Source organism: Empidonax traillii, unplaced genomic scaffold (genome assembly GCF_003031625.1).
Source record: "Empidonax traillii isolate 1590-97213 ecotype Southwest subspecies unplaced genomic scaffold, ASM303162v1 scaffold271:size677799, whole genome shotgun sequence".
NCBI lineage: Eukaryota > Metazoa > Chordata > Aves > Passeriformes > Tyrannidae > Empidonax > Empidonax traillii.
In genome coordinates, this window is record NW_020955464.1 from 8,904 (window position 1) to 29,616 (window position 20,713).

The window sequence follows — 20,713 nt, forward strand, 5'->3', positions numbered from 1 at the left end:
AATGAGTAAATGTTTATTAAAAAAAGTTGGTCTTGCAATGCCATAGAGTTCAAGAAGAAGTTTTGTTCCTAGAAGATGCACACAACCAACCAAGAATGAAAACAAACTCTTCAGTAATACCTGTGCTGTTAAGTTGGCCAGAAAGCAAAGATCCCTTTTACACTTTATGGCTAATCTTGTAAAAATCTTTCATGACCTAACGAGATACCACTTTTCAACTTCTATGCATATAGCAAGAAGCTTTTGAATGAGAAAAATAAGTTGGACTTAAAGGACTTAACTCTCAAACAAGATCACTCAATATAGATTTTAGTGACTTTAAACAAAATTAATGCAGATTTGCATTACTTAGCTGGAAAAGTTCCCTTTCAAGTCCCACTACAGAAACAGCAAAAAGGTCTGAATTTCTAGGGAGAACATTCCCTAGAAATCTCATTAGAGAGAGTGCAATTTTGCCATAATTCTCAAATTTATTTACAACTTTAAATGTTATATACACCTCAATTTACATAGTAGGGAACTTGGTATTACATTTTATAGCAATTTACAATGAATAAAAAGAAAACCAATATGCATAATTAAAATTAACCTTTATTACTCCAAAAACAGATGCCAAATATGCGGTATATTTTTGTTTCTGTTGGCGTATTTCTAAAATACATGTACAACTCTAAGTAGTCAGCCTAGACATTTTGTATACTGTTTTATAACATTTGGAAGTTCTCCCACGCAGAGTGGGATGTCACTATAGTAAGCTGACAAAAACAGGCAAAAAGAAAGTTACTCTGGTTGTGAAAGGAGAAAAAAAATGCTCCTACTAAAAAACTAGGTTATAATCAAGCATTACACTCAGAAAATTCTAAAATACTGTTACTTCCAGTTTTAGGTGTAGCTACCAGTTTCCACTCACATTTATTGGCACCAGCCCAGCTATTTTAATGTCCAAGTACGGTAATCTTCAACATTAATATGCTAAAACAGGCCCTCTTTGCAACACAAGCATATAGTCCCACAAGGCTACAACTGATTGTGCAGAAAGATTATGATCAAGATGTGTTATTCATAAAAACCCGTTCCATGAGATCTAAAGAATACTGGCATATAATTGCTAGCAATCACTTCAACTTGATTGGAAACTGCTTTTGTTTTTGAAACCTTTTTCTTATTTTCTTAGAATTTCCAGAGGTTTCTATAAGGGTTGAAAGAAAAGGTTTTATTTTTCTACGTCTACTGTAGAACAGAACTGGGAATGTTATTTGAAACAACACGTGCTTCAAACATTTTCTGAACTACTCTTTAGTAAGCAACATTGCCCTCTTTGAAGAAATTATCTGTTGGATTATCAAACACCCATACATAGTATTAGCAGAAACTAGTTGTGTAGAATCTTCAACAGTGTAAAAGCACTGTCATCAAAGCACTGTCATCCATTTACTGCAGTAATAAAAATTTTAAGAATCTTGTCAGCAGCACATCAGAGATCACAGGTATTTCTCTTATCCCTGCCATGGTTCTGCCCCAAACATGGTCCAAAGAGGCTTAGACACATTTAGCCTGTTGTTTTTGCATTAAAATTTCTCTCCCAGCCATACACGTGTGTATTTTAACCCCAAGAGTACTGGAAGCACAACCACTGATGTTTTTGTCTAACACGGAGCTCCCACAATGCACCTACTTCATTCGTAGAGATGTCTTGTTACATTTCTAAATAGGAAGTCTTTAATGGTGGTCTCTAGCCTCAAACAGAGTATGAGCATTAGTTACACCACACACTACTGTTGTACATCTCTGTCACTCTCCGTAACACATTCCACACTGTGAGGTATCACTCCAAACACACACGTAGCAGCATGGCCCGGGATGCTGTGCTGAGACACACCAGTGTATCTGCACACCTTTCTTCTCAGCTTCAACACATTTGATTGAACCAAAACGCTGAATTCAACCCTGAGATTTAGCCTTCTGAATAACTTCTTGTGCGAAGAGTATCGGGAACAGAGGATGATAAACTAGCTTTATTTTGTGTCTTTTTCTGATGAGACACAACAAATAGATGAGTTAACAGAAGCTCACAAGAGACAGACTAATATTAAGTGACACTAATGCCATACACACATCAGGAAGAGAAAAAAAGGCTATGCTGCATAAGACTACTGCATTGCTAGATGTACATTCTTCAAATTATCAGTTACGTATCCCAGAAGTTATCATCTTACTTCTAGTTTTTTCCCCTCTAGAACAATTTGGATTTCTTTGGCATCCAAAGTCTCATATTTCAATAAAGCTTCTGCTAAATTCTTGTGTTCTTTTGCATGAGTCTTCAGGATGTTCTTCGCTCGCTCATATGAATCCTAATATTAAAAACAGGTAGAAGGAGATTTTAAGATTTTAGAACAAAAACAACAGCAAGATTGCACTTTAAAAAATGTTTCCAGGAAATACAGCTTGAAACAAACATTTAAAATTGTGCCTTATATTTCATAGCTATCACAGCTCCTGACTCACAAAGATTTAAAACTTAGCTGGCATAATTAATGAAAAACAACCAAACACTTTATGCCACCTATATTTTGCATAAGTAGGACTAAAAATAAAATCCTGAGACAAACTTTAGTATTTTTATATAGAACTTAAAAAAGACTTACTAGATTTGAAAATTTCCTGATTTTTATAACAGGTATATTTAGTTTTGCATTATGAGTAGAGCTACAGCATTCACAGATTATTCCTCAAAAGCTATTAAAACTCCAAGTATTATGCATTTTTAAAAAGCTGATAGCTACCAGCTACTGGAAGTTACCAGTTGTTGCAGTAGATGCACACTGCCAGCATTACCAGCTTCAACCTGTAGTCCTGCATTGCTAGTTCTCACATGATCCAATCAGTTCAAAAACAACTACAGCATAAGTTTGATCACTTAAATGTTTTAAGTAATTCTCCTGCCTGTACCAAACTATTTCAGATTACCACAACAGTGATTGTGAAGTTCAGTGATTATCAAAAGTTACAGATTTCTCTAAGCATCTGACACTGCTCCCTGTGAAGAACAGGATACTGAAGGCAACTCTTTGATCTGCTATGGCCATTCCTGTGGTTCTATACAAAATTATAGTTATGAAAGATGAAAGTAACATAAAACATTCCAATTTGTTCTAAAACAATTTACAGACCTACTTTTTCCCCTACTAATTGAATAGGCAAAATACAAATCCTGATAAGAGGAAGTGTTAAAGAGTGTACTAAAGAACCCGACACCACCAACTTGATTCACACTACTTGTGCATGGCAATCACCAAGTTTTAATATGCACAGATTCAGAGTTGCAGCTACATTAAATACTTAAGAATCCTTTCATGCACCTGTGTCTTTTCACCAGTATACACTGTAAGAATGAACAATCAAGCAAGCAGACATTCAACACATCTCAAAATAAATGTACCAGAGTGGAGGGGGAGAGACTTACCCGTAGAAGCGTCCTTACTTCCTGTTCGATTGCAGACTGGGTTTCAGGGCTGACTTTCCCCGTATCAGTGTAGGTCATGACACCAAGCTAAACAACAACAAAAACATCTCTATCTTGCCACTGTTGCAATACACATAAAACACTGTAGATTTATCACCTATTGCTTCTACATGCAAACAAATAAAGTCATGACTCAAATGCTTGCTGAAGTCCTATCTCAGCAGAAGCAAAACAAGAAGCCTATTCATCAACTATGTAGTCACTGCAGAATTCTACTTCAATAGGTCACAGTACAGATCCTGATTAAGTGTTTTCTTACAGAAAAAACAAACCAAAATCCCTAGACTACTAACACTTGATGGGTAATAAACATGACTAAAGGAGCTTTTAAAGAAAATTCAATGTTGTTACATTCCTCACTCTCCCAAACCCAAGATTACCCTCAATTCCAAAATGTTTAGCTTTACAACTATTTTCTGAAGTCATTAGTAACTTTCAAGGCCATTTTGAGGTGAAAATCCTGCAAGGTAATTTTTGAACTGTCAAATACACAGGTTTTCCAGTTGAGTTTTCTATTGCAGGCCAGGTCAAAAGGCTTACTTTTTTTGTCAAAACTACTTACACTAGCCTCAGTGATCACTGACACCCACATACGCTTTAGTTACAGAACAGACCTTGTCTTTGTTCCATATAAATATTAAAGGATTGATGACACTACCTTCTCACTCATTCCAAATCTAGTCACCATCAGTTTTGCAATTTTAGTAGCATTGTCAAAATCACTGGAAGCACCTAGAGAGCAAACAGATTTAAGTCACATTACTGAAACCAAGTTAAACATGCCAATCCACAGCCTTGATCCAAAACCTTTTTAACTACCGATCAGCTGACCTGTCGTGATGTGATCAGTTCCAAATATGAGCTCTTCTGCTACTCTTCCTCCCATACAGACATCCATCTGTGCAAGTAACTGCGATCTGGTTTCACTCCATCTGTCATTTTCTGGGAGCAAAGACACCTGTAAGATACAGAACTGTGGTCAGGTAACAAAAAAACCTGAGGAAATACTGAAGCAATCTCAAAAATATTCTTGCTTATATCCAAAGCAGATACAAAGGCTTTTATGTAACACTTTAAATGCTCTGGACCTCCTCCATGTCTGTGCACTCATCAGGTTTGCTTGGAGGTTCTTAGTTTAACCACTGAAACAGCTTCCAACAGACCATGAGCACCACATCAAATTGAGCAACTTACACCTACCACCAGAAAAAATAGAACAATCTCTTCTCCTTATTCCCTACAATGAGCATCCTTTAGACAAAGTTTTGCTGTTGGGTGCTATTTTAACTGCAGCAGAATCAAACTTACATACATTTCTTCCCCTGTACATTTGAGTTGTTATACTAGTGTGTGCCAAGTTATTTTGAAATGAAGGAAGAAAGCTTTCTATCACACAGAAAAGATGACCAGTGGGTTTTCCAAGAGATTGCTCATAGCCGAGTATTTCAACAGACTACAATATGCATTAACATAAACACAACATACAGCATTGTTGGTAAATTCCTTACCACCACCAAGCCAACATAAAACTAAAGAAATATCAATAAAATAAATAAAATAAAAAAATACCAATAGAATTAGATAGAGAAACACTCACATGTCCCAGTGTTGTTCCTCGTGTCATGATGGTGGCCTTGTTGATGGGCATTGCATCCTTAGTATAATATGCAATGATGGCATGTCCAGACTCGTGGTAAGCAGTGATGGTTTTGTTTTTCTCATCAATTTCTACGCTTCTACGTTCAGGTCCTTAAACAGAGGTAAATTAAATTAACTTTTTTGTACAGCTTATCACCACAATCCACACATTGCATATACTCAAACAGAGTACAAAGCAGCTGAGGAACAGCATGCAAACAAAGGGAACTAACACTCATTAACAGCAAAATATTTACGAGTCAGATTTTAATGTCTAAAAATGGACCTCAATATACTCTACAGACAAGCTACTTTTAAAGAAATAGATTTAAGATGCAGTCTAAGTAACTGAGAGAATTCCATGTCTTTTCTCAAGCAAGAACAGATCAGATTATTTTAGTGTTTATGTCTCAGATGTTTAAGCTTCATGTTAGTTAAACAGAAGTTCCAGGTTTCTGGTCATTTATTTGCTCCTTTCCTTTATGAGTTAGTAGGGGAAAGATAAGAAATTAAGCCTGTGTCTCCCTCTGAGTTGAAATTACAAGATGCATTTTTTATTTTAAAAATAGTATAAAGTTTTTAAGAGTTTTACATACTGCTCTCTGGTCTCAAAAATTTTTATTCAGAAATAACTAATAGGAGACTTATTTGTGGGTTTAAAAAAAAAAAAAATCCCACCAAAACCATACCACCACAAACAAAACAAAACAAAAAAAAAAAACCCACACCAAAACAACCCAATGCAAAAAAAACAACCAAACAACAGCATAAAAATGTCTCTTTCCCTGTAAAAGTCTTAATCACACAAGAAGCCTCTGTGTAGTGTAATATGCACGAATGTTTTTTGTATAAAACCCTACCCATTAGAATTTTGTCCTTGGAGAATTCTAGTTCCTTCATGGTTACCATATCTTTTCCATCAACAGCTGCCTTCAGGGCAGCTTGATTTACAAGATTTTCAAGCTCTGCTCCTGAAAATCCTACCGTGCCTCGTGCAATTATTTCTGGATCAACAGCTGTGGGGGACAAAAAAACCCGAACAAATTTGTCATTAAGAGTCCATGCAGCTCCCAAAACTGTAAGCAAGAATCATGCTCCATTAAAAAAAATGCATTAAACAAAATATTTTCAGTTTTAGAAGAAATGAAGTCTAATTGTCAAAACACTATAAACTCCTGGAGACTCGAAAGAAACACTGCCTCAGAAAATCGTTACAACACTACATATTAGACAATTTCTGTATTCTTTATTAAAAGGTAAAGGTAAAGCCATAATTGCCAATGTAATAAAGGGCAAACACATGAGGGGGCTGATCCAGTAAAAAAACTGTTACGTCAAAAGATACTGCAGTATTTACTTACATGGATCATACTTGATTTTATTAAGGTACCACTTCAGAATTTCCGTACGACCTCTCACATCAGGCTTGGGAACAGTAACTTGCATATCGAAGCGACCAGGACGTATTAGAGCACTAAAGGAAATGGCAATTTAGTACATTGACTGAAAAATGCTGCAGTAAACTTACTAACATACCAAGGAAAAAAAATTCATTGCTATTTCTAAAAACACCTACAAAGATTATGTCTCTTGCACAGATGCAAAGAATATCTTTTTCTTATTTGCTTATAAAAAGACCGACGGAAGATGTTTATTGACAACATGTTTTAAAGGGTTTTTTGCATTTGAAAATTTTGCATTGTGAACAAGGAATGCAGCTGGTCAAACTTTAAATGCTTATTTCTCCATTAACTCTGCAACATATTAAATACCAAGAACTGGTCATACATATCCTTTTTAAAAGGGAAAAACCTGAGCCATGACACTCTAATACTTGAAGATTATCAAAAGCAACTCTGCTGTTGTTGCAGGTGGGTTTTCTTGGCTTTTTAATATTTGCTCTGTAAAAATGATCAATGCATTATACTCACTTATCTAATGCTTCAGGGAAGTTTGTTGCACCAATAATAACAACACCTTCATTCGGTTTAAATCTGTGTGGATAAAAGGGTGAGAATTTTTTTTTTTTTTTGACACAAAATTTACAATTTTGTCCATAAATACTTCTGTTACTTGTTTCAGTGACTTCACTGGTCAGTCAAAAACATGCTTTCACACCACAACACGTGATCCAAGAATGACCACGTTGAACCCAGCAACTGTTTAAAAACATGCTCTGATCTGACTTGAACTTCTTCCTTTAAATATGTAACCAGGCTAAAAAAAATGAGAAATCATTTAAAATAATTGCAGCTACTGTGCAACTACAACTCAGAAGCTTCTATATTCTTTACAACAGGGCCGTTAATGCAACTGCTGGCAGTACTGGAAAGTAGTCATAAATTCATATTAAATTTATATCCTTAAAATCGTTACAAAAACTTACATACAACTTCAAAACTGTCAAGGAGAAAAAGTTCATCCAAAATCCAAAATACCAGTCAGTCAAGCACCTTCTGTGCCTCAGAATCCATATACTTACCCATCCATTTCAGCAAGAAGTTGATTAATGGTCTGTCTTGAATAGGGGTGCATTGGAGATTCAATTCTCTTCCCACCAACAGAGTCCAGTTCATCAATAAATATAACACAAGGTGCATTCGCTTTTGCTTCCCCTGACAAAAGGAAAACAGCAGAAGGGCATTGAACCATACAAAGGAACAAACAGCATATCATGTAATTTAAGATTCTACTATTTCTATTACTCTTGGGTTATAAAGTGTTCTATTAGACATCATCAGAAGTGTCTTGATTTTAGCTTAAAAAAAAGAAGTGTATTTTTGAAATGGAGAGACACAAAGAGAAGCAAGGTTCTTCATCTCTTCATCAGTTATTCTTATCATGTTATAGGAAATCACCAGTAAAATAGATTAAGAAATTGTGGTATTTTGTATGAACTCCCTACAACAGTTTCTTTCATAGGCTTGGGTAGAGAACATTTACCTATTAAATAAAAACACCATGATATGTGATGGTTCTCAACGCTAACTTATTTTAATAGAATCTGCTTGTTATTTAACAGTGAAGGGCTCATACTCAAGTTTACAAGTATGAAAAACACAAAATAAAAATGCAGCCATAAACTTAAAAACCACTGGGTGGTGCATGCATGCCAAGATGCAACTCATTCACCCAGCCAGACGTATCTGTAAAAATGATATCAATGTACCAGACAGTCTTCTAAACTTCTAAAGTCAACAGAAGGAAATGCATTTTTAAGGTACTACATTTTGCATCCCTTCCACATGAAGGAAGTCATGTTTCTTCTACACACGCAAACTACTTTGTATATTGTACATATTTGCCACTACCAATTTTCCATTTAAGAGAGAAGCTGGATATCCCCCTCCCCAATAATATTCGCATACTTAAAATAGAAAGCCTTTTTCGTGAAAGCTGTAAATCTAACCATTAATTTTGGAAGTTTCATTATAATGCCCTTTATTTTGAGCCTGTTGATGGGTATGAAAAAGGAAATATCAGCTTATTGCTATGCTCTAATACAATAAAGCTCTAATTCAGATAAATAAAAATATGAGGGAAGTAATTAGAAGATTAACACTATTTTTCATCTTAAAAATTTACAATTCAAAATTTACAACAATTTATGTATGACTAAGTTTATAACTTCAAATAATTCATTTAATTTATAGGACTTCACATTTCTAATTAAATTACTTTTTCTTTCTTGGACTATTGTCACATCAGTTATAATCTTTGCTATAATTTCATCTGATGACTAGGAAAATTCTCCAGTTAAAAGATGCTCACAGAATTCTAACATTTACCTACAGAAGTAAAGCTTTATTTATTAGCCTCGTATACTTTTACTTTCCAGTAACCAGAACTGGATCTAATCCAACCATATAAACACCACTGAATACTTAATCTCCCACATGAAAAGATTTCAAAACCACAAATATTTAACTTACTGAACAGGCTTCGGATGCGACTCGCTCCTACGCCAACAAACATCTCATCAAACTCTGATCCAGATGCGTAATAGAATGGAACATCAGCTTCACCAGCTACAGCCCGTGCCAGAAGCGTTTTACCAGTACCAGGTGGTCCAACTAACAGAATACCTAAAAGACAAACAAAAAACCCAAACAACAAACCCATCAAATCCAGTCTTATTACATGGGTAGTTTCTTTCGTACATTAGAACTATTTACACTTGGCTTCAAAAAGCTGTTAACATCCCATTTCAGATACTGCTCATTACTTGCAGCCTGAAGGAGCTTCCTGTAGCAAACCTACATACATTCTGATGCACATTTAACCACAAAGACTTGTAACACTATCAAATAGAAGCAGAAACCTACAGTATTCTACAAAATTACTACTGAGTTTAGCAGCTGAATCCCTAAGTGTTTTCTTCAAACTGACATTTTCCTGGCTGTTTCTTTGAAACTTTTTTAATTAAATCATTCCAAGTAATTGTCTTTAAACAGTGTAGAGCACTAACAAGAAACAGACTTATCAGGTTGATGTATTTCAGATTCACTTGGGACTTCCACTATGGTCAATCTTAATCATCCTTTTAAATGAAAACATTTGTTTCTGAGCTGTCTAAAGTAGTTAGCAAGCACTAAAGGTGCTGAAAGCCATAAGGAAGAAATAAAGGTTTTTTAAGAGTTCAGTTACATAACCCACCCCCCCTTGCTTTACAGGGCAAAGAACTACGTTTATTAATTTAATAAATAAAGAAGGCACAGTAAATTTTGTCCAACTCCAAAATTTTCATTTGTGTAATACATGAAAAAAACAGTAAGAAACTAGGCTGTAAATAAGTCACTCAGTAGAACAAGCTATACAGCCATGGCTACATAGGTCTTTCACTTCTGCTGAGCGGTGGTTCTTACCTTTTGGAAGTTTCCCTCCTAATACAGTAAACTTATGTGGGTTTTTCAGAAATTCCACAACCTCTTGCAATTCCTGTTTAGCTTCTTCAACCTACACATTAAAAACATGACACAAATACAAATAAGCATTTATAAAATACAGCACGGTTTCTGCAGTTGAGTACAGATTAAGTCCCTAATTGCATATTGATCAAAAATACAAACAAAAAACAATAAAAGTGTACCACAAGATTTGTGTGGATAACAATTGTCCATGCATTTAATTCAACTACAATTCATAGGAATAAGTACACATTAAACTTAGTAAAAATGAAGGAAAAACCCAACAGTTCAAGATCAGATCTGACCAACAAAATAAATACAAAATCAAAATTCTACCTCAAGATATTAGTCTAATTAATTAAAAAGACATTAATTCTATCTGTTTGTCCAAGGGGAAAGACAGGGGGAGGTCCTCATTTTGCCACTAACAGCCAAACAATTAAATAGAAAAAATAAAGCTATCCCATAAGCAGTGACATGCCCACTTTTTTCTGGGATTCTCTATATCTCCTATCCTAATATCAGAAAGAGATGGCACTAAGGGAGAAATGATCAAATGGCCTTATCTTCTTGTACCAATCAACTTCTGCAAATAATAGATTAACAGGGAAATTTATGGCCTGCCTTTTGGTATTCTAGCCTTTAAAAATCTCATTCAACAAGTAGAGAGTGCACCTTTTATAAGCTATTAAATGCCACAAAAATATAAACCAGAACAAGAGTGGTTAAAGCCTTCCTTCATCATGGAGTGGCCAACATATATAAAGCTTCAGTTCATACAAAGAAATTTCTTGAACAGAGTAAGACATTCTTCAGACTCACAATTATTGGTTAAACAAGAACTTGCAGACATTTACTTTTAATCTTACCCCTTTTACATGTTCGAAGGTGACATTTTTCAGCTGGATTGGATCAACTGCTGCATCAAAGATACTTGATGTTCGAAAGCGTACTAAGAGCAAACAGCAGATGACGAACAACAAATTTACACAGAGTCATTTCATTCCAAGACTGAATTTTGCACTTGAACTCGTAACACCAAGACACCAATCTGACACCTGCCCTTTCAAGAGGGCCTGAGTCCATTTACAAGTGTTCAGCAAGAATAGGATTAATTTTTTTAAAAGTCCTTAAAATCTTTGCAATTAATTCAGTGATGTGCTTTTTAGTCACGTTTAGTACAGAGAACTCTGCATTCAGAAGCATGTACACAGCCAGAGCTTCCCCCTCAGTGTTTCTGCATATACTCTGATTTAATGTTGAGACCCAGGTGATAATTAGCATCAAGTTGAGCATATCCAGTCACATTAGCTCAGCCTTTTGATCTTTCCACTATTTCCAACGGACTTCTTGAGATGACAATTTGACAATGCACGTTCCTAGTTGCTATAAACTAGGCTGTGATTGCAAATTCAAAAATCAAACCATTTTGCCTATAGCTGATCTAGGTAACAGATCATCTAAACTGAAAGACAAATATATAATTGGTGAACAGTCTGACTTCTCTGGTTCCATCTAATTGCTTCACCAAAAAAATAAAGTAATTATACTAACACAAAACTTATTTTGTCTTCATAAATGCTTTGTCACACTGTCATCTCAAAGGCTGTAGCCAGAAGCAGTAAATAAGTCTTTCATTAGTACACTGAAACATTATCCTAAAACAATCATAATGTCAAAATATATTTCATTTATGCTAAACCTGCTGGAAGAAACAACACAAGTGCAATGGTGTGGGGAAAAAAGTTCACTAACCAGCATCGGAAAAGGAACCTTTCCCAGGTAAAAATGACGAATATATAGCAAGATAAAAACAAAGAACGAAGAGAAAGAAAGAAAGCAAACGTGATCTTCTTAAGGAATCTGTAAAAGAAAACAAAAACATATTTAACCTGGGCTGAAATAAACTACCTGTTGACTGCAATGACAAGATACATGAACTAAAACAACTTACCAAGTGTTTTCTGTAGGAATACCTGGGCTTTCAAAAAGCCTTCTGCAAAACCAGTTTTAAAAGCATCCTGGTGTGCCTCTGGGATGTTTTTTGTTTTCATTAGCGCATCTAAGTTTTCAACATCAATTCGTCGCTTTCTCAGGATAAAACCCTGAAATATTTTCCAAAGCAGTGTTAGTATACACTAAGCTTTGACACACAGTTAGCTTACCACCTAGTAAGCATGGAGGATGGGGGGAAAAAAATAATCACAAAGCCATATAATTCAGGTGCTATAGGGTTAGTGAGATGATGTGGAACAGTAGCTCAAATGTGGAATCCCCACAGTTTGAGCAGGGGCACCCTCATTTTTGCTGAGCAAATCAGAGCTCTCTCAGATCCCAGTTCCAAACAGAAAACAGCCTAAGGCAGATCTGTACACAACCAGTTTTGTTCACTGGATTTAGTGGCAGTTACTAGCTTAAGCTTTTTGCTTTATTTCCAATTGCAAAGTATCTTTGTAAATTTTGTTTTAATGGAGCTTAAACAAATATATCTCATGTGCCCCGTCAAATTTACAAGCAGCACTGCATGGAGCTAGCTCTGGTTTATCTTCATCCACAGCATACCTAGTCCACAGACAAAATAAGCCACGTATGCCAAAAAGAAGGGAAGAGGTCAAAGATAATTTACACACGCAATAAGATCAAAGGCCTTAATTAGCCTGACTTCCGTACCACCAATTAGAAGCAAAGAGTACCTAGGTGAACTTGGTTTCATTATCTGCTGACTTGAAAAAATACATTCTGGAATGTTAAACTAGCTGTACTTCTGTTCAAAGAAATAATTCATTTATCTCAAAGCTATTTCTAACAAAGCCACAGAAACAGAATACAAAAGGTTTTATTTCTGGAGTTTAAAACCATATTTATACTCTGAAACTATTCACCTAAATATTCAAATCATTTTTGTACTGGTGATATAGGAGGCAAATATGTGTATTAAAAAGAAAAAAACATCTGTTGCCACTAGTTTGAGTTTTAGAATTAAGAGATTCTTTCATATTAGTGAAAGAAAATACCCCTGGTAAATTATGAAGGTTCATTCAGGAAAAAGAGGTTGTCTGAATAAGCCCAAAACAACTTCATAATGTTACTTGTATTTACCTTCAAAAGTGAAGAAAGTGGACTTTTTGGTTCTGTGAATTGTTCAGATGTTGACTGTAGACGTCTTGCTCTTGATCTCAAAGTCTTAAAGTTCCGTGACTGTATGTAAACTTTAAGTAGTAAGAATAAATTAAAGTTAAAACCTACTCATTACTACCACCATTAAAAAAAAAAAGTCTAAAAAATTTCAGAAACTCTTATATGAAAGAATACAGAATATAATCTTGCCAACATATCCACTGTACTGTAAATGGATAATTAGGTAGTCACACACCATATTTGTAATCTGAACTTGCACACAAACTGTTTACTGTTTCACATAAAATTTTATGTTACAATAATCAGGAGCTCATGTTGTGAATTATAGATTGGCCAACTCAGGGAACAGGAGACATGCAGCTGAATTAAATCCAGGCAGGCTGACAAACATGGAGCATTCGGAAGCAAATCCAGAAGGATGAGAATAAAGCCTTATCTACAAGCTCAGCTGATAAGGCGCCCTGAGGAGATCTGGAAGGGCTTAAGTGTGCTGTTACCTTAGAAACTGCCAAAGGAAACAAAATCATTTAATCACAATGATCTTATAGCACTGTATGTCATCCCCTATCACATCAGAAACCTTGTGATGGAAAAAAGCCAAGAATATTTCTTTCACTTAAAATAAACACCAATGCCAGTCGATTATATAGTTTTCACTAAGCGTTTTGTTATACTAGAACAGCATCAGATAAAAAGAACTTCTGCAGCTGATCTTTGACCCCTGCTCAAAAAAGGTTTACTTCAACACTTGATCAGGCAGCTCTGGAGCACTTTAAACCAACCACAAAAGGACTCAGAAAGTTTAACTGGATGAATACTGGACTCAACATATTACTGATTCAAAAATAGTCAGTTCATCTATGATCTTTAAGAATATGATCCACACATACTGACATCTTGAAACAAGATTCTATGGTAACACAATGTTTGCTAACTTAATTCTGGAAACATACTACTCAAATGCAAAAATAACTTCATGACCTAAAGTTTTAATATCACATAAAATTCCTCCTGGAGCTTACTGGTATTTCCTGAGTGATGTCTTTACAACAAATGTAAAAACACTTTCCCAGACTAGAAAAATAGTATAGAGATTAAAAACAATATAGTTTATTGCTTTATACCTGGCCAACACCGAACATCTGAACAGAAATTTTGGAGGGGATTGGGATGTTGTCTGTACAAACAAGATGAGCGTAAAACACTGAAAACATCCACGAAACCTGTAAAAAGATACAGCAAAGTGTAAATGCACCCTATTTTAAATGGCAACTCAATATTACTACTTGCATAGTTTAGGTTTTTTTTCCTTTCTTAAATACTACAGTCCTTCAGACATCTTTAATTAAACAAACTACCAGAACATCTACCAAAGCTTTGAAGCACGTGCAACTATTTTGTTCACTTTCAGGCAATTGTCTCTGGGCTATTTTTTGTTTATATCTCATATCACAATGCAATTTAATACTTTTTCTCCAATAGCTGCCCTAGGGTATTATTCTTCACACTCTTTCTCTCTATTGCTATACTATATAGGCAGCATCTCAAATGTAAGCTCTAAGCTTCTTTTTCTAATACATTCTTCAGCATGTGTTAGCACTCTACAATGGCCTTACTTCCTGCATTTTAGACTAATTCCAACAAAAAATCTTTAACTGTAAGGAACCATTCTTGGTTTATTCCAGACACAAAATACTCTACATGGACTGTTAACAGTTCACCATCCCGAGCTCCTTTCTAATTTATGTCTTTACATGACGTTGCTTCAAGCGAAAACAGAACAACAATGTAAACTGGAGATGTTTGTGACCCTGTTGAATTAGCAGATTAGCAAAATCTAATGTCTTGGTGAAACACACTGGTGGAAAAATTCACAGCTCAGGTTCATCATTAAAAGAAATGCACTTGTACTACCAGCTGAGTTCAGACAAGTTTAACAGCAGACAATTTCAAGTCTTAAGAAACAGTTCCAAAATCTGAGCTGAATTTTTCTGAAATTCCCAAGTTTCAAAAACACCACTCTAGAGACAATCTATATACAACTAAAAATACATTACTATTATTTTAATAAATATGCTTTTAAACTGTGAATTATCTACAGCACAAGAGATTAAACTAAAGAAAAACTGTTTTCACCTTAATAATTTAACTCCCACCAATTCTCATAAGCACTTCACTCAAACATACCATGCTTATTTTCAAAGAAGGACTGAGCAGAGACGTACGACGTGTGCCACTGTGAAGAGACTTTGTTTTCTGCACAGTAGCCAGGAAGTAACCTGTTCACCAACTCTTTGAACTGGTTAGGTTTCAAATCAGACAATCCCAGGTCTCTTAAGTTTTTAACTAAAGACTGAAAAATAGAAATAAGTGTTCAAAATTCAGATAAGGTTACATTACGGAAAAAACCTCTCAGTAGCATCAGAAGCAAATACAGATTCACACACAGACAAAATAAAAAAATAAAGAAACAACAATGGAATCACAACAGAGCAACAGTACAATCCACGCTGACTTCCAAAGTTCTGCAGTTAGTGATAGACTCAGTGTTTTTCCTCCAAAAATTTTCCTAGTTATAAAACTTGTTGAAATAAATGAGTTAAAAGAGAAGTGGCAAGATCTGATACTACTTTCCACTTTCTGTGTTTCAATTTTCAATGTCAAGAACAAGGAATACCTAATAATAATAAAAGACATTTTAATTGAAAAATAAAAAATCTATGCAAATATGCTATTTAATCTCTCAAAAACCTTCAAGGTGTCTTAAATTACAGTCCATTTTCTTACAAGCAATAATGAAAAACCTTGCTAGAACTTAGAGTGAAAAGACAACATGGGCTTTATTAAAAGTTATTGTTACTTCACAGAGAAAAACTTAAGTTGAAAGTGAAAACAAATTCCCTCGTCATTTGTAAATTACTGAGACAAGTACCAGCTTTGTTTCTTAATGAAATACTGCAATTTTTGTAGAATCCTTACTGATGAAGAACTGACTGACTGCTGCTCTGTCAAAAAGTTACACTCTACATTGTTTTGTTTTAGTCACATTACATTATTTTATAAACCAGTTGAGTGTTAAATTCACTTAAACGGGTATTATTCAGATTTAATTTAGGTCAAAGTAAAAAATCACTTTTTCTAGAGCTTTTTAGTACCTCCGTCTTCTGAGGATCATGCTCCGGGGAGGTGTCCCTCTGGACAGGCTGTATGGATGCTTTGCTGGCAGTATTAGTGGAGCTTTTTGGTGAATGAAAGGCATTGATAAGGTGACTCAGAGGAACAGTAGCCTTGGGGGAAAAAAAAAAATCAGATAATGATTTAACCTTGTTTAAACTATTTAATCATATTTCTATTCCAAACCCTGACTTATAATTGTACACTGCCTTTTAACTGAGGACTTCAGCTTTAACACCACCGTGTTAGCTGATATCTCTATTTAAAGGGGGGGAAAAAGAAAGGTAAATGCACATGACAGATTAGAAGCTCACAAAGCCAGGAAGAGGAAAGAAAAAACAAAATGGGCTGTATTTCCTGGTTTCCAAACACAGGCTTAGTTTAAAGAAAACCATTAGGTTTGCAAATACACTAGTAGATACATTTCATCAACACTTAGGACATGCAAAGACTGCCCTCAATGTGTAGTTACAAAAAACCAAGAGACTCCATCCAGCTGGTTCCCCTTGAAACAACCTGAACAGAAAGCTCAGTGGCTGCTTTTGAATACCCTTAAATCATGAGGCTTAATCAACGGTTTACTAATTTAGAGAACACTTTTCTTAAGTACTATTGATTCCTGTATTGTTTTCCAAACAGCACCTATTTTTATCTATAAAGTAATGCTTTCATAAATTGAAATATCTGTACTTTTCCTGCATTATAAGAGCTATTTCCAAAAGCTGCCTTTATGTTTTCTTTCTTGGGAGCCCACTTTAGCAACACACCTAATATACTCCGACAGTCAAATCTGCAGTTCAGCAGCTCTCAGCTGACTCCACCTCATGAATCAGTACAGAAGCCCAAGTGCATCACTTATCAGGGCTCCTCCTCTAGCATATGACCACATCTCTTGTGAATATACGGTACAAATAATTTCAACACTTCCAAAGTCTCAGTACACATCACTAAAATAAGCTGAGGTGCAGCTGTGGTTGCTGGAATGATACCTGACCGAAGTTTAATCAGGTATGTCTGTGAATGTCCTTCTGCAAGAACTTTCATCTCTGTGTTGACTAGAGAGACGGTGCTGTGAGACATGAAAACTGCCTCATAAGTAACTGTCCAAAGTTATAATTAAAATCTAGGAGTTTACGGTAAAACCATAAAGTGTCCAGAGGTCAGAGCCAACACCCCGACCAATAACTTTCCTCTTACATTTCCCACTGTGGTGAAATTAATCACATAGTCTTAGAAACGTACGAATTCTTCTACTTCACTACACTAACAAAAGCTATTAACACATTCTCCACATCCGAAAAGAACAATCAAATAAAATAAATGCGGAATAAAACCATCACATACTAATCCCTCTACCACAAAACATAAAAGTAAAGCCACTGGTTCAGATCAAAGTCCACAAAACCCACCAGTGCCATCAGACTCACTGTCTAATAACAGACGTCTTCGCGACTGCAGACTGTTCTATATAAAAAATTTTTAACGGGGTTTTTCTCCACTAAAGCTCTATGTCGTTTCTTTTCGGTTTTCGCAACAACCCATGACAATTACCAGCACCGTTTAATTTGAGCTGTAATAACACACACCACCAGCCTTCGTTTCTAGTACAGACACTAAAAAGCGCCATCTCCGGTTGTTTCGTCATTTCAGCAGCTTTTACTCTTCACAAGCTTTTACTGTACCTCTCTCTCCTCCATTTACTTTTTCCCAGGTGCGGGATCCCAGGCCCCCACCCGCTCCTCTGCCCGCACCAAATCCCCCGGAGCGCGGCTCCTCCAGCCGAGCCCCGCAGCCCCCGGGCCTTCCGAGCGCCGCCGCTCGCCGGAGCGCGGGCCCCGCACCGGGCCGGGGCCGCCCCGCCAGCCCCTTACCTGCGGCTGCACGGTCGAGAAGGAGAACATCGTCCCGCCGGGCACGCCGGGCAGCGGCGCCTCTCCCGCCGCCCAGCCGAGCCGAGCGAGCCGCGCCGCGGGAGCCGCCGGCAGCAGGAGCGGCCCCGCTGCGGGAAATGTCCGCCCGCGGCCGCGCTGACCGGCCCGCCCGCCCCGGAAGCGGCGCGCGGGAACAGCTTCCGGGCCGCCGCTCGGAACGCGTCCCACACGGGCTGCGCTCGGCGGGACCCCCTCCAGCGCCCGAAACATTCGGGGGGAGGGGGGCGTAAGAGCGTGCCGCACCCGTAGAAGAATTTTACACGTTAAATTATGTATTGTTACCGAGCAAGTTGCGTTTCTTTAAAAAGGGAGCCTGTGCAGCGGTGGGGTGAAATAGTGGGGCTTAATCAACCATAAGGGAGATTTAATCCGTGAAACGGATAGCGGCTAACAAGCAAGCTCTGTGCCCGTGTGTTAGAAGAAAATTAGGGCTTGGCATGCTTTGATGCGCTCAGACCTGGGGGAGGAAATTATTGTGGCTTGGGAGGAGGGATGTACCACTGATAATGAAAGAACGCGGAAGTTTTGGGCAACCAGGACATCTGGCGGGACTCCTAACATAAGGAAGAAACTAATAAAACTATCTCAGTAATTGTGCTGAAATTCAGCTCCAAGTGGGTAAAAGGTAATTCTGGTAGGGGCATCCCTGACCACTGACCCACAGACCCAAAAGAAACTGAGTGTGGGGACTAATGAACATGAGAAGTTAGAGAATCATTAATCAACAAAAGATAAAATACTAATTAATAAGAGAACTATGTAACTTGTAAGTGATGAACAGTAATTCCTTTGCGAAAATGTATAAATAGTCAAAAGTTTTGATAACTGATGTACATCTTTTGTGGAGCTATATCCCCATGTACCTTCAGCACTGATTAAAGTAATGTCAACTTTCTAACCCAGCAAACTAGTTTAGAGTTTATTTCCCATTGTTTCGGTGACAGAATCAGTACCCCCATACTGTCACTTGCATTCAGTTAAGATGGATCTACGTGAGGCAGAATTTGGTCTTTGATATTTGTTCTTTCTTGTGCATTTTTTTCCATGTTCTGTCCAATTATATTGGGGGTTTACAGCTGTTTCCTTTCTTTCACCTGATCACTGTTCCTCACTGCTATCCCACACCAGCTTACACTGATCTAGATGAGCACAGCCACAGTGCTGCTTCCCCCTGCCTTCCTGTATATCTCTGTTTTCCACTACCACTCTCCTGATCCCAATCATGTGGCTCAGCTTACTGATTTGGCAGAAACCTCACCCGGCAACAGCAAAAAAACCTAAGCGTTGATGAACATTTACCTGGATCCACCCCATGAAGCAGTTTGCCACATAGCTGTGCAGTGACTTGGTGGTGCCTGGAGGGGAGAGAAGGCGTAGGCCCTTTTTTGGAGGAGCTCAGGCTGTGCCAGAATATGAACTGCCTGATGCAGTTTCACGGCTGGCATCACCTGCTATTGGCACAGGATACCAGTACAAGGAGCAATCCCTCCTGCTCTCAGCTGGGCTTCTCTGCTGGCATCAGGGGCGGTGAGACACAGCTAAACTAACGTTAAATGACAAACACGGACAATGATAGATTGTATTTAATACCATTACAGAAAGCTAATTGAAAACGTTTTCTACATCTGCTCATTAAATTGCTTGTATTGCTGGAATCTGTGGGATAGGAGCTCTCCTTCACAAGTACATGGCCTCCCTGTGCAGCATCACAGTATAAGTGATGTGTCAGAGCAAAACAAGGGCCTGATGACTACTCTACTGTGTTTATTAATACAGACCCCCAGTTCTGCACTGACCTCTGCAGCAATAGCTCTTTGCTGCTGCACAGACTGCAACAAAACAATTAAGATCGGTGTGAATGAAACATGGACAGCAATGTATATGTGAAAGCAATATAAAGGCAGGAAAGCAAGGGTTAAAAAAGTGACCAACTGAGTGCAGTAAAACTGGTAAACACCTAGGGCTGTGCTGTGTAAACAAAACAGGCGGCCTGTGCTCTGATAAAATAGGGCGCTATCACAGATAGTTTGTCAGAAGGCCTGGGCTCTGGGAACACGGGGATGGCAGCAAGGTCAGAGCACGCTGTAAATGCCATCCCTGCCCCTGCTGTCACAACGGGGAGGCAGAATGTAGCCATGGAGATATCCAAAAAAAGGACACAAATAAAACACGAAGCAACCTTGCCCAAGATAAATAGCAGCTGAAGTAATCAAGAACTACAGGGAAGCAACAGAACACACTAATCTAACTTCTGATCACAAAAGACCTGCCCAGACAGCAGTTTGCCACCACCAACCCCAAGAACACCAGAAGACAGTAAGGACAGGGTGGGTCCAGTTCTCTGACATGCAAGCCCTCCTGGTTGTGCCATTTGGACACAGCTCTTGGACATATCAAGTATG

At 37.4% G+C, this 20,713-nt stretch overlaps 1 protein-coding gene across 2 annotated transcripts; it reads right to left on the minus strand.

The window, feature by feature from the left end:
- Positions 1-573: 573 nt before the first annotated feature.
- YME1L1 (YME1 like 1 ATPase) lies at positions 574-19,640 on the minus strand. 2 transcript variants are annotated; one of them, XM_027889730.1, is made up of 19 exons: positions 19,611-19,640; positions 16,362-16,493; positions 15,394-15,559; positions 14,331-14,429; positions 13,168-13,277; positions 12,023-12,173; positions 11,824-11,931; positions 10,938-11,020; positions 10,027-10,117; positions 9,094-9,246; positions 7,644-7,776; positions 7,093-7,155; positions 6,523-6,635; positions 6,022-6,177; positions 5,121-5,272; positions 4,355-4,481; positions 4,182-4,255; positions 3,464-3,550; positions 574-2,351 (listed from the first exon to the last, which is right to left on the minus strand). In XM_027889730.1, exons 1-19 carry the CDS (start codon positions 19,623-19,625, stop codon positions 2,208-2,210), a joined length of 2,157 nt encoding a protein of 718 aa, XP_027745531.1. In that variant the 5' UTR covers positions 19,626-19,640; the 3' UTR covers positions 574-2,207. The 2 variants fall into 2 exon arrangements, with proteins under 2 accessions (XP_027745531.1, XP_027745530.1); XM_027889729.1 differs by lacking the exon at positions 19,611-19,640 and adding an exon at positions 18,252-18,398.
- Between the last annotated feature and the right edge of the window lie 1,073 nt (positions 19,641-20,713).